At 38.5% G+C, this 14595-nt stretch overlaps 2 protein-coding genes across 2 annotated transcripts; both read right to left on the bottom strand.

Moving 5' to 3' along the window:
- Window positions 1-652: 652 nt before the first annotated feature.
- Window positions 653-7978, bottom strand: RB195_004287 (uncharacterized protein; the record flags this gene model as incomplete). Its single annotated transcript, XM_064181866.1, has 7 exons — window positions 653-745; window positions 819-942; window positions 2503-2642; window positions 2938-3072; window positions 3425-3592; window positions 4681-4748; window positions 7882-7978. 7 exons carry the CDS (start codon window positions 7976-7978, stop codon window positions 653-655), a joined length of 825 nt encoding a protein of 274 aa, XP_064033323.1.
- Window positions 7979-9610: 1632 nt separating this feature from the next.
- RB195_004286 (uncharacterized protein) lies at window positions 9611-14362 on the bottom strand (the record flags this gene model as incomplete). The annotated part of the gene is made up of 8 exons (XM_064181850.1): window positions 9611-9754; window positions 10659-10809; window positions 11488-11652; window positions 11712-11898; window positions 13235-13397; window positions 13465-13556; window positions 13623-13722; window positions 14291-14362. 8 exons carry the CDS (start codon window positions 14360-14362, stop codon window positions 9611-9613), a joined length of 1074 nt encoding a protein of 357 aa, XP_064033322.1.
- Window positions 14363-14595: the final 233 nt, after the last annotated feature.

Raw genomic sequence — 14595 nt, 5'->3', positions numbered from 1 at the left:
GTTCTGCCTTTTTCCCAATATGGATCCCCAGTAACTGCAACACTATCGGGCCTAAGCTAAAAGGCATGTCGCATTCTTGATCCCAAGTCGACTGCACACTGCTACAAAAAAAAAGAGAATTCAGCAACGGAAGCACTGAATCCACTGTCTTTTGTAATAATGTGCAGCTGTTTTCAAAAAGAAACAGTTTTGAAGCGATCTGCTGCCAAGAATTTATTGCTCCACGCCTCTTTTTATCCCTTCTCAATTGTTTGAGGAAAGTGTAATTCAATTCAAGTAATTCCGACACTTCATCTGATTTTTTTTTGTTCCGTCAAAATTTCTCATCTTACTTTTTTTTATTGTACGAAACAACCCATCATTGTTGTGATCGTGTGTAGTTCTTGTTTTTTGGTTTCCTCAGCAAAGCTCCTACTCGAAAAGAAATGGTCAATGTTCCACAAATCATTTCTATAAGTCTTGCTCCTAGCTGAACGTGTTCGTCCAGTTGGTCAGTTTTCCCTGCATCAGATTTGTTAGCCAAATGAATTGCACATTGTTCTAACAAATAATAATAATCTATTTATCTTATAACAACTCTATATTCTTGCATTAAGAATCATAACTTTGTACTCGTATTCGGCTAGTCCTGAGCATCGAAAAATGAAAGACTTCAATTTTTCAAGGTTTTCTCTTTTCTTTCCCTTATACTTTGGAAATGTCGTCGATTTTCTTCGGTATCCATGAGCATTATCCTACCAAGCACCTACAAAAATGAAATGAAATACCTGAAAAAAGCATAGGTGCATGGTAGAAATGTAGAATGGTGCATAACTTACCTGATTAACAACAAACTTCGGGATCATTCCTTTGAGATCTGCTAGCATAACCACATTGGTTAAAGTTACATCCTTTTTCTCAGGGTGTGGCATGAACTGCGCTCCCGCCAAAATCAATTCCGCTCTGAAAGAAAAAATTCAATAAAGGGTGCTATCAGTATATCACTAATGCCTTTATGTACTCTAGTAAGAAAAAAAAAGAGTATACAACCAGATGTGTTACCAGATCAATGTGGGGAAAAGGAGGGAGAGGAAAAAAAGGACTAAAACAGGTAGATTCAGGGAAATGTTCAACTTCAGTTTGTGATCTCAAGCTTCTCCTATGCAAAAAAAAACATAACCTTGCCTGTGAAAAGTGTTTTTTCGTAATTTTTTTTTTCTTTTCAACAAACTACAGCTAAAGAAAACTTAGTACATTTCTCGAACTTGATGCAAAAAATTTCCACTTATATGCCATGTTGTTGATGAATACTTCGAACATACGCTTCAAAGTATTCAACAGCTATTCGAATGACGTGAAAAAATAGCTGGAAAAATAAATAATAAAAAATAGCTGCAAGAGACAACCGTCCTTGTTTTTTGTACGACAAGAGAACGCTCAAAACGTGTTCACTGGGATGCGATTACTTGTGATTCAAATGGATCACATTACTTGATCCACAAAGCTGATAATAGCAAGAATGAGAGCTTCTCTTCTGTTTAAGTTAATAGTTTGTCATACGTGTCAAAAACAAAAATTGGAATGAAATAAATTAAAGATTAAAATAAGAAAATATAGTCTAAAACATGTGAGGAACCTTTTACACAAAAGCCAGTCTCGCAGTGAAGGTACAAACATAACATAGTGCATCCTAGTTGTGACTTAATTCCAATTTTGGCGCTCTTTCAAGCTCTTAGTGATTTCTGGTCAGATTTTGACGTAATAGCACGCATGGAATTAGGTAGTTCTGTTCTTCGTGACGATGACAGTTTGGTTAAAGTGGACGTATTTGTTAGGGAGATAGTGTTGAACTGGGATCGCGATTCCAAGGCAATCAGACGGTCGCAACCACCTCAATCTGACTCGTGTCACTGTGACACTTGTAACGTGTGCCAATGTGCAGTGGACGTAACCACACTTGCACTTCCCGCACACATGAAGCAGTGCAAGTGTGGTTACGTTACGCTAAGCTTAAAAAAAAGACTTGGAAATGATATGTGGAGATACGTTGCTGATATGAACGATGAAATCACAATAAGACTGTAATGACTACGAACCTCTTTGTTGATTTATTACATTGTGATACAATTTATGTCATAGTAATATAAGAAGTTCAGTTTTCAAACGTTGATCAGTGCTGTGGCTGTAGCGCTATAACCGTGCTATAAGCATCTCTACATTAGTGATTTTTCACGATCACATTTCCTCGGCAACACTTGAACTAATGAATTCTTTGAAGCAGATAGCGTACAGAGAGAAAAGAAACACCGAATAAAATGTTGGTGAGGGTGCACTTAGCCGCGACATTAGTTCTGGAAGTCATAACTAAATCATTCGGGACCCTAATACCTAAGCATTAGTCTTAGAGGACATGTGAGCTTATGACATGTAAGCTAAAGTTATTAAGCTAAAAAAAGAAAGATAGAACTTCCAGAAATAAGAGCGCGGTTGAATATACCCGACAATATTTTCCCGAAAATCTACCTTACTCTGCCCTTTTGTTCGGGACACTCCTTTATCCTGACACTTCGAGATGCAAGGATATATCCATTTGAAGTTTTTCTGTACATTCGTGCGGATACGAAATCTCTTCCGCTTACAATCAACACGTCGTTGTTGCCGTACTAAAGAAAAAAAAACACTTTGTCATTTTATTACACGTAATTCTCGGTGTTTCCTGCATCAAGTAGCGGAAATCATCTTCTAGATCTCATATCTGTGTCTCTAAACTGCATACCAGGAAATATGAATGAGACCTGTCTTCTTTTTTTGATTACAAAAGTGACTTAAAATAGATTTTCGCGAAAAGTGCACCAGCTAAGACAAAAAGATGCGCAGGAACCATTAACCATTACGTGTGACGCCTCTATACTCATCAGTCATTCGAGATTAAGGTAAATGAAAGGAAAAAAAACCCACTGTAACTATGTCAAAGTGAGGTGTGGGGGAAACGATAGTTTTTGCAAAATTGATGTTCGGATTCCATTTTGGTAATCCTTCTACACCCGTCCATGTTTCGTGCATCACAGAATCAACATCCAGAGGTAGTTCGGTCTTAAATGGAAACTTTTTTAAAACATACATTTTGATTGCGGAAATACTGGAGTAGGATCAAGACGACATGAAGCGCAGTGCAGCTGCGTAAGCGGTTGGGCTCGAAGCGGTGCGGGGAGCGCAGAGGTTAGGATGGAGGGAGGACATTTGTTAGCATCATTCTGTGCTGCAGCTCGTGATGGTCCAACCCCGATTCCAACGCTAGCTCGACAGCGCTGTTTCGAACGAAGCCGCTTACGGAACTGCGCCTTACTTCATGTCGTTTTGACATTACTATACATCTGCATTCCGCAAAGAGATATGAAAAATTCTATCAAAAGTGCCACACATCAGATCGAAAAAAAAAACTTACTGAAACGGTGACCATCTTTCCCTTCGGCGTGTTTTTCGCATAGACCACATCGCCCTCATCGTTTTCTTCATCAATTCTCCATCCCTTCTTTTCAATAAATGTGGAATCGTTGAACAATGCTTCCACTTCTCTGAATGCTGCTGCAGCAGTCTCCAAAGCCGTCGCATACTGCAACGATAACAAAAGACGCAATGATAAAAGCAACAAAACTTCAATAAAAACGAGTGTAAGGATCTTTCAAACAAAAACATTACTTCTACTACTCGATAGACTGTTAAACGCGAAGTAATAAGAAGTACCATGGAACTGGACCTAACCTAACTGTTGAACAAGAGGACAGTTTCTATCACTTACGGATTTTATGCATTCTAGTACTATTAATTTAATATTTCACCGCCCATATTCGTAACTAATGACTCAACTACGCAAGTGATGTTCTTAAAATTTCTTCAAGACATCTCAAATAGGTTAGCATATAAATAAGTAGTAAAAAAGAATGTAGAAGAACAACAAAACTTCGCCTTCCCAACGTGAGATATTCATTCTATAGTATTTTAGGAGGTCAAACAAACCCTTCGAGGTACTTAAATTAAAAGCACTACAGCCTATATATTTGATATATGAATTATTTGTTTTGAACTCTCCCTCACTTAACTGTTAGCGACTCGAAAGCAAAGAATTATCGACTCTGAGAGAGCAGGGACCGTCGCAATCACTCCCATCGATTGATTGAACATCGCTCACTCTTTGTTTTTAAACGAGAGTTTCTCTTAACTATACAAGAACTCCTTTGCATATTGCAATTCGTCAAAGAACCAACAGTAACAGCAACTATTAAATATAAGCACAAATACAAAAACAAGTCGAAAATCCAATATGTGAGGTACATTTGCAGAAGCACAGCATGCGTGTTGCTTATGATGAAATGGTTCATCATCGATCGAAAACAAACATATCATAAATTTTTCTGTGGAAGATCTCTGTACCAAACTTTTTTCGATCCTAGTGTTTCAATTCACACTTATGTTTCATGTTTCAATTCATTAAAACAGGCGAAAAATATGTTCAGACCGCTCGAAATTGATAGAAAATAAGAATGGTTTTGCTATATGATAACACATTTTGAACATTCATCTCTTGTTTGAATTGAGTACAGCAAATCCTAGCGGTTATAAGTTTCCAAAAAGAAAAGAAGAAAAAAAGGAAAGAAATTAACTGATACGAAAGTGATGGAAATGTAAAACTTTCAACCGTACCTTTTCGTATTGTGGTGATAATGAATCAGTGATGCCATGGAGGGTGACAGATGTCATCGCACAGAACCCTTGAAAACAATTTGTTTTGATTATTCTGTACAATAGCTCACGAATACACGAAATTCTGTGGACATCAACGAGGAAGGTCACAAGGATAAATGAAATACAAATTATAGAGAAACCTTTTTAAAACGCTTCAAATAACCGTGAATTGATTATCGTTCGATACGTTGTAAGATATCGTTATGAAGATAATTCTACCAAAAAAAAAATCTGTTGACTTCTATCAAAATCGAAAGGCGCTGTCTGTGTCTTTAACACATCCATTCCACAATGTCATCAACGTAAAATAAGCCTACGTTTGATAGAATGTCCAGTTAAACAAAATTCCTTCGAAAATTTCAAGTTAGTCTTCGTTCTGTGCAATGAACAACACAATTCAATGCGACTGAATTTCTACTATGAAACTAGTCGTGAAACAATGTTTACGACGGCGCGTGTCTGCTACTGTTCCAAAACAGATTTCACAACACCATGTCCAAACTAAGAAATGATCTTCAATCTCTATCTTTACTTCTTTTTTCTTATTTCACGTAATCCTTGATCGGAAAAACATTAAAACATCAGCACATCATCACGTTTATTCGATCACTCCGTACTCTACAAGGTCAAATATGGGTCGTAATGTTCGGAGTACGTCTTTCAGACAAGATATTCATTGTTTCAATGAATCAACAAAAGCAATTCAAAAAGTCACTGGAAAGTGATATTTCTTCGCAATAACTATAGCTATTCTTCTTTTTCATTATACTATAACCGTGGAAAAGTTGCGGTATAGGGAAGTCGTGGCATTTTTCTTATATAACCAATGAATAGAAGGAAATCACATGTTTTACGCAAGTAAAAGACTTATAATATGACGTAAAATTTCAGTAGCAGTTGTTCTTTTCGAAACACGTCAGTAGTTGTGGTGCAGCACTGTGACTGACGCAGCTTTGAAAAAAAGCAGGATCAAAGATTCCAGACGAGAAAAATCCATACATTTCATTTGGAGAGATCTTTGTTTATTTTGAAAAAGTGTGATGAAGAAGCAAATCTAGAGAAAAACATGGTGCAAATCAAATTAATGATGAAATATCTATCTAGACGAACATCATTTCCTCCTCAGGGTTTGCAAAAAATTATATTAATGGATAAGAAAACTAAAAAAGTGATGTGTGAACAGCTTGAACAGCGACTACTCGTAACAATAACTGTTTTCGCTTTCTTCATGATACCTCCTGTTTACACATCTTCAGCACACGATATGTAAACAATACTTCGCAGGTTTATCACCTATGACAACATAAGAACACTCCTTATGGTCCTGAATGACTGTTTACTTAATTAGATCCGAAGAAGTGACACAAATCCTGATCCTCAAGCTATTCCTAATATAATTTTAAAATAGTAATGTGTTGAACCACGTGAGACTGGCGAAAAACGTTAAAGAAAAGAAAAAAAGCAAGACCTGGGGTGATTTCACAATCACATGAAACTTCTGTTGGGAACTTTTGGCGTAGGAACACGATCAGGAGAGTGGTTGATAAACCACGGGACTACGGGACGTTGAGGAATGTGAGTAGTGTGTGAAGAAAACACACAATCACCAGCGATTTTGAAACACATCGCAGTTCCAGCGCATCGAAATGCTGTTAGGAGGAGAAGTGGGTCCAGCCTCTCGTACTAGGCACATAAAGGATCGTAGAAGTACATCCATAGAATTTTTCAAGGTCGGAAAAAACCGGAAAACAGTTGCTACTACTTGCACGACTAGTGTTTTTTCTTTCTTCCGCAACGTAGAGAAGACGGAACCGGATCGATACGCTGGTCTTCTCGGACCAACGCGGGTGATTCCGGCCGCACTCCCAGCTGATAGATTCCGTTCCGATAGATCTGTTATACAAACAAGGAAGATCGACTGATTTGAGGATAGGGCTGGAGTAGGAAATCGTTATATATCGCTAAGTGCTTAAACTGAACTCCCTTATAATTTTGCGGTTCATTATCAATCACTAAGCACTTAGAGAAAAAATCGAGTCAATAATCCATAGCAAAATGTAGAATTTGTATTGAGTTTTGCAGTTTTATAATAATGTTTAAGCAACTGCTTATCTATTTTTGAGTGATCTAAACTATAAAACCTTTCGCGAACACCTTGAACCACCTGGCGATGAATAAAACTAATGAAAATAATGATGAATGGCAGTTGTCACCAGCAAAACATGCGAATAATCAATCATTAGTGAAATTTAATCTTTTGTTCTTCCTTTTCGTTTTCTCGAACGATCAACTGCACTTGTCAACAGTGCAAGCTGCCCAGGATGCCAATTGTCAAATAAACGCTTGAATGTCTTCTATCTATCTGATACAAAGATTTCGTTCAAAAAAAAAGAGAAAAACTGTGAAGAGCAAGTAATTCCTTTGCTCTTAACAATTAGATTAGACACTTTTATTGATTTAAAGTAAAGGCTCACCCCTTCACAACATGTTACGTACAGGCAAAAGAGCAAAATTGAGCGTACGGCGATGTTTCTGACCTCATATTGAAACGGGGTCCTTGGGGAAAGCAAATAACATGGAATCTTCAAGAAAATGAAGAATCAAATGAAATGGAAAAGGTGACTATGATAAAAGTTAATTAATTCCACAGTTTCTGTCCTTTTCGCAGAAGAACCTTCTAGAACCTATAAAAGCCGACAGGAACCAGAAACAACTTCCCTTTCTGTGAAACTGAACATTATTGGTCCATAAAAAGTTGAACAACCTAGTGTACCTCATGTTAGTCGGCGAAATACGCAAAGTTCAAGCGTTTACCGGATGAATCGAGGATTTGTCGCTTGTTATTCTTTTATTATTGATTGGAAACTGTGTAGGAAATCGCGCAAAAAAAAAAGAGTTGTATTTAGTTACTATAAATGCGTACAGAATAACTTGGAACCGGTTCCTGACGCGAAAAAAGTCCTCAACGCTCGTCTCTTTGATCGATAGCGGGGATTGTGTGAGGCAACATATGTGATTTCTCACCGGAGACAAATAAACGACCCACTAGCACGCGAAAATAGCGGAGAATAAAAAGTAACACTTATTTCACCTATATTTCCAGGGGATTTTAATGATTGAGAAGATCACAAAATAGAGAGCAATTTAAAAAAAGCTTACCTGCATGAATTTGCAGAAATCCAAGAAGCAACGGAAATATGTTTAGCCAACGATTCCTTGTCCTCGTGACCATTGTCGTTGTCCACACAGCTGACATCGCTCACTTCGGCGTAAGTGGAATGCCGGTCGTGGAGGGGGTGAATATAGGAGTCGGGAGCAGCTGACTATGTTGATGGATTTCGATGGAAAACGAGGATAAGACGTCTCGCTTTCATTCCATATGGTTCGATCTGTGGTACTTCGTGAAGGTGAAGGAAGTCACGTTCAATCCTCCCACGAATCAATTTTCTTGCAGCTGTGTGGCTCTTGATATTCGCTCCTCTTATTCCACTCTGAGTCAGGGAGGATCTGCTGCCTGGTTGCTAAGATTTACTTTATGATATTTTTGTTCATGTAACCGCTGCGGCTCCCACAATATCATAATATGACTCTCATCTCTAATGTGACTCTTATCCTTTATAACTATTTTTTTTCATATCGTTCCTACTTTTCCATTTCATACTTGTCCCAGCAAACTTCTTCTCTCCATTCAGAACGACTTCATAGATTTTTTAATTCTTTAAAGAGCCTATAATGTACTACGTACGATTTTCGTCCCGTTGCTCAACGCATTGCGGCCATTGCGCGTAGCCGTAATGGAATTCAGGTAGTAATTGGTTGAGATCGTCGGTGTTATATTGAAAGTATGGGTTCACGCATTTTACTGCTAGGTCCATTGCATTTTGGTTATTATTTTCTGACTATCATCGTTATTTGTTACTACTTAATATTTGATGTTACTATTTGTTACTCGATGTGATTTCCTTATTATTCACAGATCTATAGTTGGGTTGAAACGACATGAAGCACGGACAGTTGTGTAAGCAGCTCCGCACTCGAAGCTGTTCGGTGAAGACAGCGGTTGCAATCGAGGTGGGACGGTGGCGAACTGTAGAGATGGGCGGCGGTGACGAGGGTCCCTACACGATCCTAACCGCTGCACTCTACCGCGCCGCTTCGCGCAACTTTCCGTAGTTCATGTCGTTTTGACCCAACCATAGCTTTTCGCAGTGTGGCGCAAATTAAAGCGTGGGATCTGCATGGTTCGTAAGATTCATCTTTGTGGGTTGTGACTAAAGGTGAAGTTACTTTTCTAAGAGGACGGTTCTACAGTCGAAAAGAATAGTATAAACGTGTTCCTGAGAAGTCAAGAGCAATTAAGGGAGTCAAAAGTGTCAAGGATGATGAATTGGTGGATTCAAATATGGGTACAATTAGGTCAAAACAATCTGAAACCTTTTCTATTGATTTGCTTGAGCTGCGGCCAAGATTGGTATTGATCTCTATTAACAGCTAACGTTTAATCTGGAACCTGACGCAGCTGCGTAAGCCTCCGCGGTGGATCCTCTACTTACCTCTGCAGTCCGACTGGAAGTACCGAGGGTCCCACACAGATCGCAACCGCCTACGCAATTGCACCAGGCTTTAGTTCGTGCTGACTCGACTATATGTCACCATTCTTCCTATGACTTCTGATTGTTTTCGCTTCCCCGAGAATTCCAAGAGAGAAAGTACGTTTCATTCTAGCTAGCTAGTTTGTAGTAGTTCCAAAATGTTTGACTCTTACATCCTATCTTCGAAGTGTATGATGTTTTATCACTAAATTCAAACATTTTATTCACAACATACAGACATGAGATATTAGATTTTGGGGAGGGTAAAGACGTTAGAGAAGTGAGAAAGTAAGCCATTACTGCCTCTTCCTCTCCTTATTCTCAGCCATAGCATCCAGTGAACGTTTCGACAGTCCAGTCACTGCGCTGGTGTCCCATTCACGATTATCTTCAGGTTCCTCGCCGGTGGTCGCCACTCTCCACAACATTCGTGCAATAAACTAAAATAGTCGAAGTTATTTTTCTAGGGAGAATGTTTCGAAGAGGTTTTCGTACGAGTCCAAACTGCAATATTCTAAGGCATACGCTAAAAACTTAGTGTTAAATGCGAAAATGTAACTCTTCGGAGACCACAATTCCCACTACTATGTAGGTCTGTTACCCACCTGTCTATATTACTCAATAGTTTTTCTCAGATGACCAGGAACATCTAATGAATCTGTCTAAGAACGACGGCCGCTCTGTATCCAGCACTAGGATGAGAAGAAAGTTACATGAGTACGATACTTGTGTTGGCTCCAATGTTCGCGACGTATCTATTACAACACAAGTACCCCTTCTATTCGATACAAACTCGTCTGAGGCGAAATAGTGAAAGAAAACGAATGCGTATGCGTCACGGTCACCCGAGCTCACACGCAAGTATAGTAGGATCAAAACAAAATGAAGCACTGTGGAGTTGCGTAAGCGGCTGCGCTCAAAGCGGTGCGGCGGAGCGTGGCGGTGAGAATCTAGGGTGAGTGGGACCCTTGCTGACCATTCCTCGCTGTAATTCGCAATGGTCCCTTCTCAATTTCGACCCTACTTTATGTCAACTATAATTTACTATTTAAAACTTTGCTCTTTCAGTCCTGCGAAAATTGCTATCCAATATAATTCCTACGTTGTGAATGTCATCGCAAAAGAGACGCGGCCATGTTTTCTATACTATCCATTTCCACCTGCGCCTTCCTATTCCGAAACGTGACGTGACCTTACCCCACATATTATAGAACTGATTTAATTACTTCCGTGTATGTGTACGCTTCCGTAAATTCATCAAGGAGGAGTTGAATCAGAGTGAAGAGCGGATGGAAAGAACTAGTCGCAAAGCATGGCTGCGCCTCTTTCGTTGTATCGACTCACGTTAAACCAATAGATGTTCATAGCGTAAATTAAAATCAGCATGATGCCAAGAACAGGAAAGAACGGTGCATCTTGCGGACCCAAATATACTGCTCCGTATATGGTGGCGTAGAGTAGTTTGCATGGATACCAGTACAGGCGACATAGAATCCTGAAAAATCCACTTCTTAGTCAGATTACTGAGGTGGCCACATCAATGATTCAATTTCTGTTTTTAGTACTGAGACCGGTCACACCGTCGAGGTTTCCGAGAGTGCAATGCGCACATGTCCCATTTATATCGAGTTGAAATAAGCCCTAAGTTTTGTTAGAGAGAATAGTTCGACCGCTTTTGCGTTCCTAGGAGGTGCGTAAGGATCCCTTTTTGGTTATGCAGCAGCTTTAATGAGTATCTGATACGTCCAGATACGTGTATCTCTCAGGGAAGATGGAACCCCTAGCGAATGGTGCATAGAAGAGTACAAAGAGGAAACGACAACGAAGGCTAATAACTCTTCACTCCGTGGGAATCTCGTTTTCTTTTATGATTTGAGGTGCGTTCTGCAAGAAAGTGCGATGTGACCTCTCAGATATCCGTAGAGAAAGTTGAACTAAACATGTCTTGTTTCGAGCAAGTGCCGTTACACCACGCTTCATGTCGTTTTGACTCAATTATACTTCTTTAAGAAAAGGCTAAAAGATAGGTGTGATCGTTGAAGGGATCATAACCTACTAATTATGATGAAAGGCTCTACCTTTGTGTTGGCGCAAGACCGACAGCCTTTCGTCGCACGCACTCGAGGAAATTCGATGGTCAGAGCGAGAAGACGAATGATTCAAGTGAACTTACCAATTCGCCGCAAAAAGCACGAATACTGCACTCCCACCCAAATCAATGAGCTTGTAGTAGTCTCCATTTTTACGTCTTCTCAAGTACATTCCAATTTTAGCCATCTCCAACAGTGCATCCGAACTATCCTGCAGGAACAGCAGCAACGCTCCACACAGCGTAAAACTAAATGTAGAATAGAATGATGTTTGTATGAATTCTATTAGAGTATTAGAATCACATACTTGTCCACATAGCTGAGCAGAAGCATTGAAAGTGCTATGAAATGATGAACAAACATAAGCCAGGAGTCTTTCCTCCAAATATCCAGATATAACGTAGCATAGATGGAATGAATGTAAAATGCAGCTTGGCTGCCATAAATGAAAAGAATTGTTGGATGTATCGGCGGCGACACTCCTTCCGACCAGTCTAGAAAAGATAATTTCAATTTTTTTTTTTTTTTTTGAAATTGCAAAGCAGACAGGCGTAGAGAAAAGGAAAAGTATTCCAACATTTTAATGTCTGTCCCAATGACAAACGTCAACGGATGCATGCAAGAGAAGCACAGGAACAAACATTCCCTACAGACTGACACGCAATGGCGTAAGCGGCTGCGCTCGAAGCGTTGGTTCCCGACTGGTTGCAGTGAGGGTGTCGCCGCCACAGCAGTAGGGTACGCAATTGCACCGCAAGTCAGATCGTTCCGATCCGACTGTAAGAGACCTGTCGGAAGAGAGGGAGCATACCGACGTTGATTCATTACTTTTACAAGAAAACTTGTTTGCTACGTAAACGTAAACGGCTGCGCTCAAAGCGGTGGCGATGGTGAAGAGGGACCACTGTGATCAGCAGCGATGAGAAATGCTGTGCATAGGTCCTAACTCGATCCTAACCGCTACGTCCCACCGCACCGCTTCGAGCGCAGCCGCTTACGCAACTGCACCGTACTTCATGTCGCTTTGATCCTACTTTGAGATTACAAACACTGTCAAAAATAGGAAATGGTTCATCGGACACGTTGAACGATCCCACCAAAACATTGTCACTATCGAATAGAGTGCATATATGAGTATTTTAATCATTTTTAATATTTCCTCCTCTCTTTTCCTAATTTCTAGTTTGACACTGGGCAGAATGGAAAGGACTGGGGAAGAAAGATTCCTGACTTTTCCCGGGATCGAAGGAGATTTACGTTCCTACGATTGGTCCCTACGATTCACCACCAAGTAGCGATTGCTGCAGAAATTGAGTTTTAATTTTAATGTAGTTCATTCATGAAAGTACTGTATTCGCAAACTTTTGGGAATATCAACTTTTTTGATGTGAAATGCGAGTAAAAAAAGTTGAGATTCCCTTGTTATGAAAAAAAAGTGAAAGGAAGGAGAAAGTGGGCTGAAAAGTGGCAATAAGGAGTGAATTTTGGGAAACTAATTATGCGTCAAAGTGAATCAGTTAGCCAGCGAAATCGGAGCCAAAGAAAACAAACAAACAAATAAACAAGCTATTTAAAAGCTTTGATTTGCAAAGAGAAATATTCTGAAATTTTCTGCGCATTTTCTGTTGAGAGTGGGGTGAAAAAGTGGCAAGGAATCATTTTTGGGAAAGTAATTGTTCGTCGAAATGAATTAGTTAGCCAACGAAAGTAGAGCAAAAGAAAACAAATAAAAAAAAACAAGCTATTCAAAAGCTTTGAAGTGCAAGGAAAAAACTCTGGAATTTCCTGGACAATTGCTGATGTATTGATCTCTTGAAATATGTTGCTCACCTGTCCATATGGACAATGGATCGTTGAAAGAGTTAAAATTAGGAATGAAAATGTGAACGAACAATGAAAAAAGCCATGAGAAACCGTAATAGCTGAGTTTCCATACAGATTCCGGCATTTTCTCTGTATAACGTGGAAAAATGTGATTTCTAGCAACCCAGATCTGAAAATAGATATTTTCGGTAAAAGTAACTCTATAAGTTGGGAGGAGCGAGGATAAAAAAAATCACTTGAGCTGATCGTGTAACTATGGATCTGAGAAAATGTACTATTAACGTTAACGCAGCCAAAGTGAGAATACTTGTCCAGGATAGTCGTACATCTAAAAATCTTCGGATTTTTTTTTGTCGGACTCATTTCTGGAAAGCAAGTAATCGGCTAAACTTACTGATCAAATCCTGAATAAATGACGTAGGAAGAGCGTAGTTAGGTCGTATCCGTAGAAATCTCTCAATCCAGTACGGTATTGAAATCGAGACCAAATGAAGCTGAAAGAACAGAACACACTTTAACATTTGAAATAAAATTTACAATAATTAGCAGTAATTAACATAATAATAATTAATATTAAATTAAGTTTAAATTAATTAATAAATAACAACAAATTTTAAACAAATTGAGACATTATTTCACATAAATATGGGGAAATTTTGAAAGAAATAAATGTTTTAAGAAGAATTGAAAGTACAAGTGGATATTTTGGTATTTCTGGTCCTCGTTAAGATGGGTATTGTCCGAAAAAATTATGAAGAACAATGTGAAACGCAAACGAAGAAATCAGCTCTGTATACGGTAGATCCGAGCACATTTTGTTGAGAAGAGATTTTTGAGAAGACTTAAGAATTTATCATCATTAAAATTGAATTAAGCTAAAAATTAATTAAAATTAAATCAACTAAATCATTAAAATTTATCATTATACATAAAATTATCGGGAAAATTTTCCATATTAAAGAATTTGATTACAATTACCGTTACGATTTCTAGATGGAGTTACTGTAATCATATTTTATATTTTATTTTATTTTATTTTTACGAAATTAAAATTTAACTCACGAGTCGAATTGGATCGGCCGTAGAAACACGATAGATGCTGGGATCCGTTATGTTAAGTTGGGGTTTTAGCATTTTCCTTCGGGAAAAAGAAAACTTCTTTTAGATACTTATTCATTACGAAGAAATTTCAATAAAAGTTCCAATAATAATTCAATATAAGTTTCAATAATAAAATAAAAATAAAGAGAATTTTTAAAAAGACAGGAAATTTTCCTTAAGATGAATAAAATACTTTCAATTTTCAACTGTCAGTTCTTGAACAGTTTTTAGTTTCAAAAAAAATTTCTTTTAGATACTTATTACGA

Source organism: Necator americanus, chromosome I (assembly GCF_031761385.1).
Source record: "Necator americanus strain Aroian chromosome I, whole genome shotgun sequence".
Taxonomy (NCBI): Eukaryota; Metazoa; Nematoda; class Chromadorea; order Rhabditida; family Ancylostomatidae; genus Necator; species Necator americanus.
This window is presented reverse-complemented; position numbering and strand designations above follow the sequence as displayed.